This window comes from Marmota marmota, unplaced genomic scaffold, assembly GCF_001458135.2.
Source record: "Marmota marmota marmota unplaced genomic scaffold, marMar, whole genome shotgun sequence".
NCBI classification, from domain to species: Eukaryota; Metazoa; Chordata; class Mammalia; order Rodentia; family Sciuridae; genus Marmota; species Marmota marmota.
Window position 1 is genome coordinate 132,208 of NW_026000138.1, and position 19,652 is coordinate 151,859.

The 19,652-nt window shown below is 54.2% G+C and overlaps 1 protein-coding gene across 1 annotated transcript in view; it reads right to left on the reverse strand.

Moving 5' to 3' along the window:
- LOC107156336 (transmembrane protein 132B-like) overlaps positions 1 to 19,652 on the reverse strand; it is a 223,127-nt gene that overhangs the window by 100,077 nt on the left and 103,398 nt on the right. Inside the window, exon 2 of the mRNA XM_048785489.1 lies at positions 18,129 to 19,020. Coding sequence (XP_048641446.1) covers positions 18,129 to 19,020 — 892 coding nt within the window. The remainder of the gene's footprint in view (positions 1 to 18,128; positions 19,021 to 19,652) is intronic.

Consider the following 19,652-nt stretch of genomic DNA (forward strand, 5'->3'; position numbering starts at 1 on the left):
GGGGGGGGGGGGGGGGTACTCCACTTCCTCACGTTTCCAGAACCCGGAGGCCACCCACAATCCTGGGCTTGTGGCCCCTCCCTACCTTCAGAGCCAGCAGCATAGTGTCTGACTCTCTCCTTGACTTTGCACCTGCACCTACTTCTGGTTACAGATCCTGTGGCTCCACTGGACCCTCCTGGGTGACCCAGCAGGGACTGTCCTGTGCTAATCTGGGGACACACTTTGGGACAGCAGCCTTTGCAAGTCCATCATCGCTCCCATTTTATATCAGGGCACAGCATACAGAAGGGTCTGGAACTCAGGAATTCTGGAGCTGGACCACCTGCCCTCGCTCTCTGTTCTCGAGGCCACCCGCCCAACACCCCTCACCGCCATCACAATCCAACTTCTGGGCGGCTTCCTCCATGACCTCCCTGCTCCCTGACCTGCAGGGTAGACCTCCTCCTGCCTCGGCCAGCTCTGGGCTCACTCCATTGGCACTAACCCCGGGCAGCTCACCACTGGCCTGCGGTAGACGAGCCCCTAAGACAGTGACCCACATGTCCCCCACACACCTGAGCCACTGCTCCAGCCTTAGAGGCCCACAGGGGCAGGTCCCAGCACGAGGGTTCAAGGCGCTTGGAAAACACAGATGGCACTCCGTGGCCTGGAGGTGACCAAGGGATCTGCATGTCCCCAAGAGATTCTACCGACACTGTCCCCAGAGTATCTGGGGAAACAACAGGGGGCTGAGGACACGGAAAGCCCCTGTCACTCATGTTGCCAGAGCAGCGTCTGTGTCACCTGGGGCTCACCTTCCACCCATTCGATCCCTGCAGTTCACACACAGGTGCACCTACAGGTGTCCGTCCAGCTCCATGGAGGCTGTGACAGAGGAGTCCCGGGGACCCTGCATGGGCCACTCAGCAGCCCGTTTGATGGCAGATGCCCCTCAGCTGGTAGATGGGGAAGAGGGGCTGGGGACAAGCTCGTGCCCTTTGACCCCTCCCCCAGCCTGAGCCCCCCACAGGTGACTCCTTCTGCACTCAACACGAACGCCCTGGGAGGTGAGGAAGAGTGGGGAGGATGAGGACGGGAGGAGTGTGAACACCAGAAACCAGATGGCCAGTTGCTGGCACGAACGGCTCTGAGGCAGCCAGCACCACTCCAAGGAAGCAGGGCAGGGAGGGCGTGGCGCAGTGTGGAGGGCTTGCCCAGCACATGGGAGGCCCAGGTTCCCAGCACGGGGAGGAGGCAGGAGGGAGGGCGGGAGGGGTCAGTGTGGCCTCCATGGAGGCTGCCCTCCTTCCTCACTTACGGGGACACGTGCTGTCACCGGCACCCCTGGTCTTTGGAGTCCCCATTCCACGTGACTCTATTTTGCTTTGTCCTGGGAACTGTCTGTATTGTGACCTATCTAATGTCTTTTCTTGACCCTGCTCTCTGGTTTACATTCCTCAGCATGGAAGGAAGGACTTCTGCCCACAGAGCACCCAGGAGGAGGCCCACCCAGTGCCCAGTTCGACTCGTCTGACGTATGCGGCCACTCAAAATGAGGGGGAGCAGCGTCACTGTCTCTGAGGGAAGAGCGCCCCAACAGAACTACAGAAACAGTGATGGGACTGAATTCAGCCGCATGCTGCCCCTGCCGCTGCCAACGGCTCCCGGCCCGGGCCATGGGCTCACAGCCACAGACGGGGGCCAGCAGGTGGTTGGGGGATGAAAGATCTGGGGTCAGGGACGGCCTCCCTGCCTGGCCAGGGTGGAAGGAGGAGGCTGAGGGAAGCATCTCTGGCTAGCGGAGCCCATCACCTGTGGTGTCCTCCAACAGGACACTCCCCCGGGAACCCCCTTAGTCCCTGCCCCCTCCCTGGTGCTCCCCAGAGAGCTAGTGCAGGCTGCGGAGGTGGCCTGGGGGAGGATCCAAAGGCAAAGGCCTTCCAGAACCTGCCAGCTGCTGGACAGAGGCTGAAAGGACAAAACTGAGAACTCACAGGAATGTGGGGGGCAATTTTGTCTGTGTACAGGGCTCACAGAGCCAGTCTGCCACTTGCTCTGGATGCCAATCACGTTGCCATGGAAACACGCAACTATGGCGAGTCAAACTTTCCACCCAGTGATACAGGGGGGATATGTGCTCCTTAAAGACAGCCTGCAGCCCCCAGCTGCAGAGCAAGCCGCTGCCACCCAACGCCAACTATGTCACGTAGCTGGCATCTCACCTACCTGAGCCCTGATTTAATTTCTCCAAGTGGGCTCAGGTTTTGGTTTTTTTTTTTTTCAGAATAAAAAGCAAAGGAGTGTTCCTCTATTCCAGGACTGACTGTAATTAACTCCAAAAATATGTGTCCTTTAGTAATAAAACAGACCTCTTCATGGTCACCTGGGGAGTCCCCCAAGGAAAAAGTGGCACTAGCCCCTGAAAGCTAATAATAAGGCACTTCTGTTCCCTTGAAAACTTAGTTCCATCTCCAAGCCTTCGATCGAGAACTTTTAACAAATGAAACCATCCACCTTGATCACAGGTTGGGTCCTGAGTCTGAGACCAAGATGCTTCCAGAAAGCAACAAGAGGCGTCATTATTCACAAGCGCGTTCACGCACACAGGCGGCTTTTGTGAATCTTAACTCAAATATTACAGTACATTGTGTGCTATCTAGTTGCAGTACAATTCCTGACACAATTTCCATAACAGCAAAATTTACATACAGATGGCGAATAAATAAACCTTTCTGTGGCTTGGCCTGTCATTCTCACGGTCAGCAAATCCTATTAGGGGCTTTATTAACCGGCTCAGTGATGGAGATGTTCTATCTGATCTTATGGATTTCGGCTGCACAACCCAGCCCTGCTGCAAAATGAAATTTAACTCTCCACATTTTTCTGCAACATGAAGCTGCCAAAATTGAGTTTCTTCTGTATGCAGCACTGGAAATACCCACTCTCTCCTGTTTCTCATTTGAGCCACAAATGGCCTCTCGCCTTTCTATCTGTTTTCTTTAACAGCATGTATTGGCAATTAGCAAGCGAGAACTGAGGGGGAGATTGATAAGCACATAAGATTGCCAAGCCAAAGGAAGTCGGGGAAAGAAAGAAAGAAAAAGGAGGCTGCTCTGCAAAGAAGGTGCATTAGGAGGACCTGGCGGAACCTGCCAGAAGCCCCCAAAAGATCTCCTTCTGCAAGTCTCCTGTTTAAATTGAATCTGAGCAGGAAACGTGGAAGACTCAAGGAACTGGCTAATCGCTAGTTAAGAGCCGCCCCCTTCTACACCAAAACATGGAAGCAAATGTGCTTGTAGGTGAGCTAGGTCAAGCTCTGCACCCTGCAGACTGTCGGGAGGAACAAGGTGGATGCTAGAATTTCCTGCACCCAGGAGAATTAAAGTGGAAAAGTCATCCCTGATCCAGGAAGGATGGGCCTCGGGGGAGAGGACCTCAGGGAGCAGGAGGGTCTTAGCTATATCTTTCCTTTTGGTTAATGACATTCTCCAGACCTCCCATCCCAAAGGGAAATTCCTAAAGAGGGAACCCAAAATCCAGAGCAAGACCCAGAGTCTGATACATGTGCCAGGCAGCAACAAATTAATCCATCCCCGAACTCGAAGCCCAGGCTCCTGCAAGTCTCAACTTGCAGTGAAACAGAATGAAGGCAGAAGGAGCCGGGAGGTTAGGACCCTTCTAAAGGAGCGGCCACTGGCATGAAAAGCTATTTTGTCACTTTCCACCGCAGGGCACGGTGCTGGCTTTCCAGTGGCCATGGCCAAGCATCATTGACTGTATGGCTTAAATAACATGGTGAGGCAGGCTCTCACCATGTTGCCCAGGCAGCTCTGAACCCCTGGACTCAAGTGATCCTCCTGCTTCAGCCTCCGAGGACCTGAGACACAACTTGTGTACCCAGCCCTGGAAGCCAAAGCCAGAGGTCAGGTGCTGGCAGACCCGCCTTATTGGGGGCCTGACTCCCTGGCAGGTAGACGGCTGTCTTCTCCTTGTGTCCTCGAGCCATGGTCCCCAGTCTCTGTGCATTGGTGTCCTCGTCCCTCCTTGTAAAGACACCAGTCCCAGTGGATGAGGCCCACCCTAATGGCCTCGTCCTAACTTAATCACCTCTTTAAAAGCTCTACCTCCAAACGCAGGCCTGGGCTGAGGCACATGTTGGGCATGGGGCTCCAACACAGGGACTCGTAGGGACAGGGGAGCCCGCCACGGACTCCAGCCACGTGTGTGAGCAGCTGTACCTGCGGTTACCACCTACTAGCCCAGCCACAAGCCAGGGGCAGCTCTCAGCATGGGGGACGCACGTCCCTGCTGCAGGGAGCTGAGTTCTAATGTGGGACGACGGGTGACAAAACATGTGCACACAGAGGGAGCATCTTCCCCGTGCTGGTGAGCTCTGGAAGAAGGCGCCTGCGTGATGGGCCCAGGGTTGGCCCAGGGGACACTCGGGCTGGTCAGGAGGCCTCTGGGGACAGGGGACCCTGGAGTGAGCTGTGAATGGCAAGGAGGGGCCAGCCCTGCAGGGATGTGAGGAAGCTGCCCGGGGGTGGGGGCAGAGAGAACCAAGACTGTGCCCAAGACAGGAGGACCCTCCACCTCCAGAACCCAGATTGGAGGGCGTGGCTGGGCTGGCAAGGGCTGAGGGCTGGGCCTCATGGAGACTTGGCTGGGAGCTGTGTTCCTGGGATGCCCTGTGATGTCCTGCTCCAAAGTCACAGTCAAGGCCACTGGGAAGGTCTTTTCTCTTCTCACCCGTCTTTCTACTTTTGACCCAATCTGAATTTCAAAGATTGCGCATGAACTCTCTCTAGTTACAACCCAACCAACCCAACGCAAAACAGGCATCTTTATTTCCACTTCTTTCCTCTGTAAAACCATGCTGACATCCCAGCCCCGAGGGCAGGCAGAAAGCTACTTTGGTGAAACCCTGCAGGACAGAGCCTGGAGGAGGCATTGATCCCACATTCCCCCACATTCCCACAAGGCAGCAGGAACAGCTGCATCGCCAGGAGCCAAGGGCGGCCATGGCAAGGGCCCCGGGTTTCCTTATTCCAATTTCAGATTTGATTCAACTCCAGGGACCCTCCTCCAGCTTTCATGGCTCCAGTCCTCGCAGGACACAGGGTCTGCCCAGTCAGCAACCCCTGCCTGCAAAACTATCCTCAAAGACACTAGCGTAGACTCAGTTAGTTGAAATATGGGGGATCCATGCTAGACCCCAATTGGACTAAAATTCTCTAAAAACAAAGAGGACCTCATGTTAAGCTCCAGGCAAAGGTCTGTAGATTCAGACCACCCCCATAGGAAGAAATGCAGTTAAATATCTTATCTAACCTCAAATCATAGATTACACAATTCATTACCTTCTTCCTTCTGGGCTTTAAGTGACATCTTTTCTGGAATCTTGTCTGAATACAGTCATAATGGTGGGTCAAAGCCAGGGACCACCACAGGGACAGAGGGCAGATGCACTCTGTGGCCTGGGCCGGTGGCCCGACAGCAACCCCAAAGGCCTGGTACCAGCCACCCCAACCAGCATCAGCCCCACGTGGCTGAGCAGGGGCCCATGGTGTCCTCTCCAGCAGCAGCAGGAACTTACTTGGCACAGGGCAAAGTTCTGGGGTGGGGTGCCCCTGAGCCCATCAACACCCCACCCTCAAGCGACCAGCTACCTCCCTTCTTTGGTTCATTGGCAGCCTGGCCACCCGCTCCCCATCCAAGCTGTGTTCCCTTCCCGCACGGGAGCCCAGCAAAGGCCTGGCCTTCCTGTTTGCTCCCCTGACCTGGTTCTGTTTTCACTGCCTTGAGGTCAAGAGATCCTGTGTCTGGCAGCACTGTAGTGACCTGTAGGTCACTGAGAGGAACAGGGCAGGACCTGCTGGGCCCTGGGCAGTCATCTGGCTCTCTTCTCCAAAACAGGAGAGGGTGTTTCAGTCAGCTTTTTCGCTGCTGTGACTAAAGGATCTGACCAGCACAACTGCAGAGCAGGAAGAGTTTATTTGAGGGCTCAGTTTCAGAGGTCTCAGTCCAGAGAAGGCCGGCTCCATTCCTCGGGTCCCAAGGTGAGGCTGAACCTCGTGGCGGGAGAGGGTGGCCGAGGGAAGCAGGTGACCAGGAGGCAGAGAGACTGCACTCTCCAGATACAAATATATACCCCAATGCCCACCTCCCCCAGCCACGCCCCAATGCCCCTCCCCGGCCACGCCCCAATGCCCCTCCCCGGCCACGCCCCAATGCCCCTCCCCGGCCACGCCCCAATGCCCACCTCCCCCAGCCACGCCCCAATGCCCCTCCCCGGCCACGCCCCAATGCCCACCTCCCACGGCCACGCCCCAATGCCCCTCCCCCAGCTGCCCCACCACTTCAGTCCCCACCCAGCCAAGCCCTGTCAGGGACTAACCACTGACTGGGTCAGGCCTCTGACAACCCTGTCATTGCTCCTCTGGACCTTGCATTGCATCACACGTGAGCTCCTAGGGAACACCTCACAGCCAAACCATAGCAAAGGGTCACGTGGCAGGCAAGCCCCGGTTCCTGGTCCTGCAGGCAGGTCCCTCCTTCTCCCCCTCACGACTGTCTTTTCCTGCCTCTTCTGTGTCCCTCCTCCTCTGCCCCTTTCTCTCTCATCTCCTACCTCGGCCCCATTGGAGTCGGGGCCCAGGTGTGAGGCAGCCTCTGGGGTGGTGGAAGGGGTCCAGGTCCCGACTCAGCAGCTCTCTCTGGGGTCCCCACCCAGGAACCCACCACGAGGAGTCAGGACCGATCCCCCAAGAAGCTGCAGGTCCAGGTGGACAATCCTAGGACGGGACGCGTGACATCCTCCTCCTGTCCTCTCCTTGCTTCTTTCCCACTTTGCCACCACTAGGGTCTCTTCTGAACCCTGGGAAGGGGTGGCACGGAAAGTGCTCCTGGAAACTGCTCTTCGGCTTCCTGTTGTGCTTGGCCAGCTGCAGCACGGCTGTCTCTCGAAGCCTGCACTCAGTCTGTGGCTTCTAGGGGTCTGGAGGAGTGGGACAGGGTCGTCACTGCTCCTCGCTGTAGGGTAGCTGTTCTTGGCTCACACATCAGGCTTTTCTGTTTGAATATGGACAGTCCTTTGGCTAGGATGTGACAGTGTTTCCTACGGCAGCTGCTCACGCCAGCACAGAATGACGTGGTTCAAAACTGACTGGCTTGATCTCAAGGTGCTGGGGTTTCCTGGACGTGTGCCAATGATGGGCCACACTGTGGGTGGGAGAGGCTGAACGGCAGAGGCACACCCTGCCCCACCTGAGCTGAAGCAGCTCAAGTGAACCCACAAGACACTGATTAAGAAGAAAACCCTGAACAGCAGAAAATCAAGAAGGTAGAGGGATGGGGATGGGGACGGGGAGGAAAGAGGGGAGGGACAGGGGAAGTTCTGGGGCTGAGTTAGAGCAAATTACATTCCATGCTTTTCTAATTATGTCAAAATGAATCCTCGTGTCATGTACAACTAAAAAGAACCAATAAAGTAAATCCTTTATTTGAAGATCAACTTTGCTTAAAGCCAACATGAATGCCTGGATTGGTGGCAGGGTGACACTGCCTTCTGGTTCTCCACCATCTCCGTTTCATGTCATGAGCGTGGTTTGTCAAAATGCAACCAGAAGGCAGGGTTTTATGGGAAACTCTCTGGAAAGGAAAACGGCAGAAAGATCAGGTATGTTTAAAAATAAATAAATAAAAGGCAGAGGAGAGGCTGGGGGTGATTCCTCTGGGCTGTCCCTTGATGGGTGCTGAGGGTGGCAGCCTGCAGGTTTCTCAGACCTCCCACCCACTGGTAAGGCTGGGAGGGGCTGGGGAGCAGGAAGTGGTCCACAGGGAGGTGAGGAGAGGGCGTTAGGGTCTCTATCTAGCATTGAGCCGCCGACTTCAGTGTTAACCACCATCTATGAGATGTTTCCCTTCCCTGTACTTCCTCTTACCTGAACTCCCCGCCCCCATTAGTGACCTACCCCATGGCACCATAACCCTGAGCCAATCCAAGAAGGACAGACCCCTTTGCTCTGGAAAGCCCCAAGGTGCCGTCAACCTCAGCCAACCCCATGCCATTCCCACCTGCCTAGCTCAGATGCCCCAGCCTGTCCCACAGTGCCACAGCTCCAGCTCCAACCCCTGCCCCACAAAAGCTGAATCCCGAACATCTCGGGGCCTCTCTCCTCTCTATAGAGGGATGGCCTTTATTTGTCGGCTCTGACAAATAAACCTTTGTGTGGCTCTCTGCCTGGTCTCCACCCTTCATTTCTCACTCACCCATTTTGCTTTCTCACTTTCTCATTGGTGCCCAGACCCAGGAGCGGGTTCCCCAGTGTGTCTGGTTCCCTGGTGTGCCCAGTTCCCCGGTGTGTCAACTCCCCTCCTGGACCGGGCGGTCAAAGGACTAATAAAATGTTGATATCTATAAAATGTCTAATATCCATTGTTTCTAGGACTTTTCTTCAGGAAGGAAGAAATGGCTAATACTGTTCAATACATTTGTCAGATATCTTGATAAAAATAAGTGAAACAGATTTGACATGGGATCACTCATAAATGTGTTAATTTATGATTAATTCACAAGGTTAAAATGCTAACTATTAAATATACCATCAAGCACTCTTAAGTCCTTGAATTCCACTGGGTAAAGTTATTGATGTTTTAATAAATCAATAAAAAGGGGGACTTAAAGTTTCTTTGTCATCACTGGAAAAAGGTTACTAAAAATTTAAAGTCCCAACAGGTATAATTCTATATACTTAAACATTGTGTTTTCATGAAATGGTAAACAGATGTGTTTCTATATACAAAGGTTTATGGAAATTTTCTATATATAAAGGCGCAAAAGTTTCTACTGTTCCAATTAAGAGTACTGTAAATAACATAAGGTATTTCTTTATATTTAGAGTAAAATAATTTATCTAAATTCAGAGATTTATAAGGATTGTTTCAGAATATGAACAGAAAAGAGGGTTAACAGATGGCAAAGAGAAATGAGAAGGTTCTAGGTATGGAAACCATATGTAATAGAAGGAAAAGAAAGTGTATCTGGATAAGAAGTCTTCATGTGATGAAGTAAATAAAAGGGTTTAAATAAGTGATAAAGAAGGTCTATGTAAGTTGGTTATATACATATATGAAACAGTCAGAGCTATTTAAGGTTTTTTTCCCTAAGGTCAAATGTTAATGTACTGATATAAACCAAAGCTTAATCTATATGTTAAAAGAACAAGGATTTCTTAAAACATTAATTTACCCATAACATTGTGTTTATTAATTTTCATCTTTTTGAGCAAGTAATCTTGAAGGAATTAAGGATTATACAACTGTGGTTAAACAACAACTGTTAATTTGGAATATTGTAATATGTTATTTCTTTATGAGCTAAACTTCTCTAACATAAAAACATCAACGTAATTGTGATGCTATTATTCCTCTTTGTGTATTATATGTGTTCATATCTTTCAGGTACACAAGTCTTTAAGGTAGAAGCTTTAAAAGAGCATTATATCAAGCTGGTGTTCTCCAAACTAAAGCTGTATGGTAATTTTAGGCTTATAAGGATAACAAATTTTATTGTAGATTTATTTATATCATTTAATGTTCTATAACTGGACCTGTTATCGATAAGATATATAAAGTTTTATGTTACTTTTTACACTGGGGTACAATTTAAATGTATTTTTAAGTTAATGAGAGCCTAATCTGTGTAAAAGTTAATATTGTAAAACACAAAAGCATTTTGCTACTTTTTCACAAAAAAGGTTAAAAGTTCTCGGCCTTTCTTTAATTCATGTTTTAAATGTTATATTATATTGTGTTAGTTAATATTCAGGTGAACTCGAGAAACAATATATGTAAACTTTGTAAAATGATATTTAAGAAGCAAAGATCAGCTTCAGAACTAGAACATTTTACATAAGATTTATGAAGAGCTCCACCTTACCTGAGATAAGGCTCTGCCTCCCTCCCACCTTAAACTACATGTCAGAATGACTCCAAAGCAGGCCAGACTTCAGTTCATTTAATGTTGTATTCAAAAGATTAATTTTTATTGTTAAGATTACTTGGATCTCAAACAGGGGATATAATATATACCTCAGCCAAAATTCAAGATAGTTATTACACAAACTAAATATGCTTTTAACTCTTGTTAATTTTATTTTGTATTTTCCTTATAAACTGTCTAAATGTATACTATTAATGTTTTGCAGAGGTATTGCTTTAAGAACACACAACCTGGGTTAATTTAAGATAATAAGCCATCACCTAAAGGACAGTTAGAATAGTACAGACCCCAATTAATAAAAAGGGGTAAATGACTGTAAGGTTATAGACTAAAGTTAAAGCCCAATACTCTTAATTTAAGACTGGTGAGACTTATTTGCTAGATGTTTAAGATCAAGACCTAAATATTAAAGTTAAATTAAAGAGACCAAGAAAACCAATATTTGGCTCTTGCCTTCTGAGTTATTCTGAATCCAGGAAACAGGGGACTTCTCTAAAGAGCTTTGCAACTCTGGGCCACATAATCTCCCGATCAGGGAGATTAATGAGACCACTGGAGAACAGAAAGCCAATCAGTGTGCTTGCCATGAAGAGGAGGGTCATTGGAGAAGGGAGACATCCCTGATGCTTCCAAGGGAAGCCATATGGTCAGCAAGACCTGGACCCATCCTAGCACAAATGGCACTAGCAGAACTGAGAAGCTGCTCTCAAGTTCCTCCAGCAGTGACTCCCATTGAAACTCAGCTGACTGTTAACAATAGATAGAAACAAAGTCAATTTTGACCAGCTTGACCTTGAACACTTAGCCAAAGCAATTAACCAAAACACAGCCATTCCTGGGCAGAGAGAGAAATGATAATTAAATATCATTTGCACTTGTGTTAGTCCCTAAGAATAAGTAAGACTGGAGGCTACAAGAGAGATTCTTAGGCAAGAATACCTGAAAAGGATCAAGAGAAACTGCCAGAGCCAGAAGTTTTTAGTTTAAGGCCTACAGACATTAAAAGTTAACTGTTGTGTTTACATTTCTGATAACTCTGGGGATGTTAAGTATTCATATCCCCAATTAAGAGCCTTGTCCTCTCCAACCTTGTTATGGGGACAGCTTCTCAGCCCTCACACCTCCTGGCGAGAGATGATTTAATAGCAGGTCTTCTATGCCTGAACAGCTCACTAGGAAGTCCCTACTCACGTGAGCCCTGGACACAAAAGGGCTATTCAATTTGTTTCCCTACCGGCCACCCTGGGGTTATGGCAGGCCTAGCCACAGGAAAGGCGGGAATGACCACGTCCATTACCCATTTTCATCAGCTCTCCATCAGCTGATCAGGGATATCAACAGGTAGCCAGTCCATACTAACCCTCCAGAATCAACTGACTCCTTAGCCTCTGTGGTCCTACAAAACTGCTGTGGGCTGACCTGCTAACAGCAAAGAAAGGCGGACTCTGTCTGTACCTACAGGACGAAGGCTGTTTTATGTCAATCAATCTGATATAGTCAAAGACAAAACAACTCCAACAGGACCTTGAACGTCGGAAACAACAGCTCTCCTCTGTTGGAGGGTGGCAGCCAAGAACCCCCTTCTCCAGTGGGCACTTCCTTTCCTGACCCCTCCCCCTGTCATAGGCCTTCTGTTAATGCTTGTCCCCTGCATCATTAGATTTGTTCAAGGCCAGATTCAAAGGATCTCTAACTAAACCGTGAACCAGCTCTGTCACAGGACTTCCAACCAACCCCTCACCAAAATTGGGCCGTCCGGAGTCAACATCACCCCACCTCCAGACCACTACCATTCTCTCAATGTCACCCCATACCCATAATAAGGGACCAGACACCGCCCCTTCCCAGCAGGAAGAAGCTACAGAAGATTGATCTATGCCCCTGTCCCAATAACAAAAAAAAAAAAAAAAGGGAGGAATATAGGGTCTTGATTTAATATTCGAGCAGCCATCTTAAATGTCAACCACCATCTTATGAAGTAAGTTTCTCTTTCCTGCACTTCCTCTTACCTGAACTCCCCCCACCCCATTAGTGACCTACCCCATGGTACCATAACCCTGAGCCAATCCCAGAAGGTCAGATCCCTTGCCTCTGGAAAGCCCCAAGCTGCCATCGACCTCAGCCAATCCATGCTATTCCCACCACCCAGCTCTGACGCCCCCAGCCTGTCCCACAGAGCCACAGCTCCAGCTCCAAATCCTACCCCGCAAAAGCTGAACCCCCCAACATCCCAGGGCCTCTCTCTCCTATAGAGAGATGATGGCCTTTACCTGTCAGCTCTGACAGAGTCTCGTGTGATGTCTGCCTGGCTCCCTCTTCCATTTCTCGCTCACCCACCTCTCATTCCTACTTTCCCCTCAGTGACCCAACATTGCTTACCCGTGCCCCATGCCAGGGGAAGGCCACAGCCAACTACTTCCAAAATCCACCCGGGCCTGTTTTTAGGAGAAGTCAAAGTGAGTGGGACACGGGCGGTTCTCAGGCCTTGGCCTGGGCTCACTGTCCCCACTCTGGCCTGGCCTCTGGAAGCAGGAGGTGAGCATCTCACAGCTGGACCTCCCTTTAGAAAGCAAGGGAAATGAAGAGGCCCTTCATCCTGGGACAGTGAGGGGCAGCCACTGGGCTTCCCTCTGAAGGAGTCTCCCGAGTGCAGGGCCTTCTCCATACCAGACAGAACTACGGCAACGTCCAGAGACCACGCAGGGAGGACAGGAGTCCAGCCGCACTTCTAAACAGGCTGACGGGAGCTTTCAGAAAACAGCGACACAGACCCCAACTCCACAGAGGGAGACCCCCGAGAGGCCTGGACTTCCTCACTGATGTCAGGACAAGAATGGCTGCTACTCTGTTGCTGGGGACTTTAAGGTGTTTGATAACAGGACAGGGCAGAGGAGGCAAACCAGGAGGGACTGTGGACTAAAATAAACAGCTTTTGGCTACCCCAGGTTGGCCAGCCCCGAAGGCCACCCTAGTAAGAGCCCTCCCAGAAGTTTCAGAATCACAACAGCCCGGGGGCCCAATCTAAAAAAAAAGCCACAGGAAACATGGGTGTCCTGGCCATCCCTGTTTGGGGCACCAAGTGGCAATGCAAACCAGAGCCCTTCTTGGCACTGCTGGAAGATGACCACTACAGAATGACACCACACGGCCCCAGAAGCCCAGGCAGGTGTCTCATGGGAGGAGCCTTGGCCAACTCCACATGGTAGGCAGGAAAGCCGGAGTTCTGGCTGGGGCTGGAGCTGCCTGCTCTGTTCTGGCTCAGCCTGTCGGACCTCGGTCAACCAGACGTGCCCCATGCCAGGAGTGGACGGCAGGCCTACGGCGAGATGCTGTGCTTCTCCTCTTACTTGCAAAATTGGCTCTTAAACTACCTCCATTCCTCAGGTCCCAGTATGTCCTCTGCCTCTGTTAGGAAGGAGCCCAGGGACAGAATCAGGAGCGAGCACCTCCTTGACCAGAAGCCGCGTCCAGGTATCACTGCCCTCAGAGCCAGGCATTCATTCTGCCCCGGATCCCTAATCACGGAACAGCAAAGCCGTCAGAGGACACCTGTATGTAAATGGAGAGGGGAGAGTGGTGACAGAGGCCAGGCTTTTAGCTTTAGCAGAGCCAACAGAGAGATGAAGGCTATGCTTCACTTCAAGGCCAGGAGACTGCCACCAAGCAGACCCTCCTGGCCAGGATGAGAAGATGGCCAAGGGACGAGCATCTCGATGAGCACCGTCCCTCTGGATTCCCACAGGCACTCACCTCGCCAGTCCTTGGACGGCAGCCGGGACTCGAGCCACCTGAACTAATCACGTGCAGCAGATCTACTTACGCACCCAACTGGTGGTTTATCTTTTCAACAGAATTCTCTGAAGGGAGGAGTAATGGTGAGATGACTGTCCCACTGTGCCTGGGAAATCCATGGCGGAGCATTTCAGGACCCCAGAAAACAGCCCACGCTACCATCTGGACGCTGAGCTTCTCCCCAGCATTAAACACACACAGCGGCCTCATGTTTAGGGAAAAGAATCCCTCGAGGCCCCCACTACAGCCTCGCTCCCTCAAGACCCCCCACTACACTCTCCTTTGCTCCCTCCCTCCCCAGCCAACTTCTGGGACACGGGGAAAGCCACCATCACACGTGGCAGACGTCGGTAGCTGCTCAGCTGACAGCCAGTCTCCACTTCTGTCCTTGTAGGAAAACCCTGGCCTGGCGGGAGGGGCCCAGCAGCTCGCCCAGCCCTCACCAGGGCTCCCACTCCAGGGACCCAACCCCCTGAGGATCAAAGCTGCAGGAAACAGCTGCCCCTGTCCTGCGCCTGCGGTCCTCCTCCTCATTACTGCCTGATGACATTGCGTGGCCACTCTGCCCACAGCCTATGGGCTGCACCAAGTATCATGAGTGACCCAGGGAGGACTGAAGTCCATGGGAGGTGATACATGGGCCCCGTGCAAACCCTGCCATTCCACAGAAGGGCCTTGAGCAACGTGGGATTTCGGTATCCAAGGAACCCAGCTCCCCACAGAGGCTGAATGATGGCTGAACCCTCCTTCTCCACTCCAGGCTTGGACACAGGAGTGGCCTGGTCACTGAGCAACAGTCAGAGATGTTGATTGACATTTCTGGAAGTGTGCCTTAAGGGGAGCAGACTCAGATGCACAAGGGCTTTTGCCCCATCTCTCTATCCTTCCTTCTGAGTAAAGTATAGATCTGATGGCCAGACTATAGCAGCCACCTTGTCACAATGAGGAAAGGCCAGGAGTTGTAAGATCCTTGATGCTCAGACATCCTCCATCCACTAGACCAACACCTACCTGTGGCCATTCTGGCCTTGAATATACCCGTGTCATGGCGATGTCCGTGTTTTCTGAGGTTCCTACTACATGCAGCTGGTCTTGATCCCTACAAGAACTGACCCTCAGGTCACTGATGCTCCAGCCCCTCCAGTCCAGCTTTATCTCCAGGGTCCACTAAACACCTCTCAGGGCCATGACGGCGTCCCTGGGCAACATAACCAGGACAGCTCGTACGCCTCCCTGGCCCCTCTGCAGCGTGCAGCTGCTGCCTCCCTGCCTCGGTCTCCCCTCCTGGCCCGGCAAGTCACATCTCCTGGTTCTCCTGCCACTTCTCTGCCGTGGTTCTGAGGACTGGTCATCGTGAACCGGTCCAGTGCTGGAGTCCTTCAGGGCTGGCTCATCAGCTCTCTTTTCTTCTCATGATTCTTACTGGGAAATCTCATTCTTTCCACGACTCCAGTTATTACCATCAGACTTCCAGATGCACCTAGAAGTCTGTGTCTCTGGGCAAGAAATGGGAGGAGGAAGAGGTTCCAAAATCACCCTGAGCTCGGTGGCAGGGGCACAGCAGCAACAAAACCAGCAAGAAGCGGCCACCGTGGCTGTCACAAGGGAGCACTGGGCCAGGGAAGGCCCCCACGCCTGCATGTGTCCAGTCGATCCTGGCACCTGGGAGGAGGGGCCGCCAGCTCACCTCCCACGGAGGAACCTGGAATGTGAAGAGCCAAAGGGCCTCCCCGAGCCACGGCAGAGCAAGGCTGAACCCAGCAACGAGGCCCAGGCCCTGGGCACCAGCCTGTCACCCCACACAGACGTCGACGCGTGTCCAAGTCAAGGACATGGCCTGCAGCGCTGTTCCAAGGGCTAGTGGAAAACGGGAGGCGACCTCATGCCCACCAGCCAGGGACAAGGAGCCGGCTCACAGCAGAGGGCTGGGGGCTATCCTCAGGGAGGCGCCCAAGGCCTGGACAGAGGGACAGTGGTGAGTCTACACAGCAGCACCGAGCGCGAGGTGGACCCAGCCGCGAGAGCGGCCGCGGGAGGGGCCGCGGAGCGCCGGCTCATCTGTGCTACACGCTGGTTTTTCTTTTACGAAGAGAACATTCACTGTGTCACTTTTATATAATTTAACTTTAAAAGTCATCGGCCAATAAGCTGATGACACACACAAGGACACACACTGTGTGATCCCCATGTGAGTTTCCAGAGATGGGGGACCACAGAAGGGCAGAGTCACGGGTGGGGCGGGGCGGGGCNAACGCAATGGGTCACAGCCATTACAGAGGACAAGGTTCACACAGGCAGTCCCCTGGGTTGGGAGAGGGACACCTTCCCTGGGGCTGGAACATCCTGAGGAGGCACAGTGGGGACAACAGCCAGGCGCACGTGGCAACCGAATGACCGGCCATCGTGTAGAGCCCCGTCCAGGACTCAACCTTGGCCCTGTGGCAATCAGCCAGGGTGGCAGAGCGTGGGCAGGGCTCCCAGGTCCCCTGGCTTTGTGCCTCTGCTCCCAACTCCCCCAGACAGGGAAGCCACAGGTGCTCCCCCAGCCCGTCACAGAAGCTGCCACTTCTCCTGGCCTGCTCTACCTCTCGGGCCCGAGCCTCCACCTGGGCACATGGGGCTGCCCTCCTCTCCTGTCCTTGCATGTGCTGCCCACTCCTCTGCCACCTTGGAGTCTCTGCCAAGCATGGAGTCAGTGGTGACTCCCCACGGGGGCCAGCTCTAAAGAGCGCCCTGCTTGCTTCATTTGTTCCCACCATCTCCATCTCCAGCTGTCACAGAGAGCAAAATAAAGCACCGAGGTCCGGACGAGCAACCCAGATGCCCAAAACAGGGCTCTCACTCGCACACATGGGCCCAGACCCCAACCCCACGCCCTCCCTGTGTGAGACCTCAGTCAAGAACCCAACCCAACCCCCAGCCTCAGTTTCCACACCCGTAGAATGGACAGGAGTGACACCTTGCCGGTGGCTGTGGTCATGCAGAGAGAGACACAGGCGAAGGGCCAGCCCAGGACCAGGCACAGGACACAGAGCAGCTTAAACACAGTAACAGCACCGAGGCCTGGCCACCCAAGGACATGCCCTGAACACGGCGAGGGCCAGGCTTGGCGGGGACTCCGCGAGAATCAGCCAACCCAGGCCTAGGCCCACTCCTGTGCTGCCCTGGTCACTCCGACTCCCCACACCACACACACCCCACACACAGCACATGACTGGAGGTGCTGTCCTCGCGGGTCAGCACCAAGCCCTCCGTCCAGCGCTGCACCCCTTTATTCCAACCCATGACAGGGCTTCCAGATCCAAACGCCCTCAGCAGCCAGGCGGGCATGTGATGTGGGAAACGAGGAGGGACGGGGACTGTGGTGGGCTAGAAGTGCACCACATCCAACCAGAGCCCACAGTGCCCGGCCACCAGGTCCTCACACCTGCAGAGGAAGGAGCGTGTGCCCTCTCCCTGCAGGGGGAGGTGGCAGCTGGCTCTAGGCTCTCCAGGGACACCATGGGGGCTGAAGAGAGCTCAGCGGGCTCAGCCCTCCGCACACCTTTGTAAGTGAAGGTTTATTGGCACCAGTCGCCCCCGCTCACCACGGCTGCTTTCACGCTGCACCAGCAGACCCGGGGAGCCCCCGGGGTCAGCGCAGTCCACAGTGCCACCGCCCAGCCAACCCCTGGGGTCAGCACGGCCCACAGTGCCACCACCCAGCCAACCCCTTCCAGAAGGTCTCTGCCCGCCCTGTCTCCTGGCTCTCTCATCTGGTCCTGAGGGGCTCACAGAGAACCGCAGAGTTCTCAGCTGGGGACTGGACAGCAGTGGCAGACCCCGGGCCCCTGGAGTGCTGCCGGCTGCCTGGCTTGGCCGGGAGGGTCTGCTGCTTGTTCAGCCCAGCGTATGTGCTGACTGGCACCTGAACCCTCCTTCTCGGAGCATTTCCTAAAGACAGCCTGCAATGGACACAGCTGCCTCTGACTCAGAGCAAGGCACGAGGACCCAAAACAACCATCAGCAAGGACAGCTCTGTCTTCCAGCCTCCGAGGGAGGACAGACCTCCAACTTAGCCCAGGGCCAGTACAGGCAATCACGGCTGGCACTGTGTCCACGCCACTGACCTTGGTGCTGGGTTCCCCCTCGGCCTCTGGTCCCGCGCTCCCCTCCCTCACGCTCCCTTCCCAATGCCCGGCCCCCTCTGCACATGTGCGAGGGCCTCAGCTCCCTCCCTCCGGCCAGTAGTTACCCCAGCTGCGTTTATCTTTGACAAGCCCCGGCCAACGACCAACGCCACCTACCAGCCCGTAACTGGGGGTTTCCAAGAGCTGACCGCCACCCCACCCCACCCGGCAAAGCCTCTTACCGGAGGGTGAACTGCTCTGCCACGGAGCCGCTGGTCAGAGAGACCAGAAAGGTGGCTGTGTCCCCTTCGCGGATGAGGTTCAGCGGGACGGAGAGGGCGACATTCTGGTCCAGGCTCAGCAGGGACCAGCGCAGGTCGTCCTGGGTCGGGTAGACCACCACGCTGCCGATGCGCTCCCGGGCGGGGGGCGCCTGCGGGGGGCTGTCCTGGCCCAAGTGGATGTTGTTCTCCCACTTGCCCTCCTCCTCCAGGGGACACTGGCCCGCCGCGTCGGCCGGGTAGAGACTGAAGAAGAGCTCCATGGCCGTGCCCCCCAGCAGGGCCGGGATCTCCTCCTCGGGCTCCAGGTCCAGGCCAGAGCTGAACCACTCGGGCAGCAGCTCCAGCTCGGCCACGCACAGCCCGGGGGCCCCCTGCAGCCGGCAGCTGGCCGCCACCTCCCTGGCCTCTGGGAAGGCAAACATCTTGACGCAGGGCAGGTCCTCCCCCGGGTCACTGTCGTCCCAGGCCATGCCGGTGACGTAGAAGAGGGTCTGCACCTTGGGCCGGTTGGAGTAGATGGAGCTGTCGAGGATGTGGGGCTTCAGCTTCCAGTTGAAGGGGAACTTCTCCAGGTCGCCGAAGGCCGTGGGCGTCAGCAGGAGCTCCCGGGGCAGCGGCCTCTCGGCGGAGAAGGGCCCGTAGCTGGCGTTGACGGAGGGCGGGCCCCGGGCACGGTAGACGAAGAGGGACTCCACCCGGGCCTGCAGGCTGGCGTTGCGCGTCAGGTCCTGCCTGGCCTCCTTGAGGAAGAAGGACGCCTCGGCACCGGCGATGTGCAGGTCGGAGGGGAGGAAGGCCGGCAGCGAGGAGAACCTCTGCAGGCTGTCCACGGCGCCTCGGCCCGTGGCCACTGCAAGAAGGAGAGCAGACAAAGATGAGGCCCTGTTCTGCCATGCGAGGAGATGACCCAACGCAGTCCCCCCCCACCACCACCTAGCAAGCTGCCCCTGGCCACAGGGAAAGCCCTGTAATTCCACACAGCGTGTTCTTCAGGACTGTCCCCAAACCCTGTGGCGTGGGAAGGAGTCCCGGTGGCCACTGACCCGTGGCCCCGAGGCGCTCGGCTGCCTCCCCCAAGGGCAAGCGTTACTCCTCCCATCTTGATCTCGTAGAGAGAGCCCCACACCCAGGTACGGGGTCATCTTGGTGGCCCCTCACCCTGCAGAGCACGAGGCACCCACTACGCCCGCCACCCAAGCCGGCCCCACCCAGGTTCAAGACTTGGCAGCTCCTGCTTCTCTCCCCCCACCCCCGGGTGTCAGGACCCAGACACTGAGATACATCCAGAGTCATCAAGAGGCTCGCGAAGCTCAGGCTCGGCATTTCCACTTCTAGGAATCCCTCCTTCTGAAACACTGGGGTGGGACAGGCGCATAAAGCTCTCTCCACGAGGCCATTCCTGCCTTGGCTAGAACCGTGAACAAACTGCAGAGCGTGCTGGAGCCAAAGCCGGGCCGTAAACCCGGGCTCAGCCACGTCCTG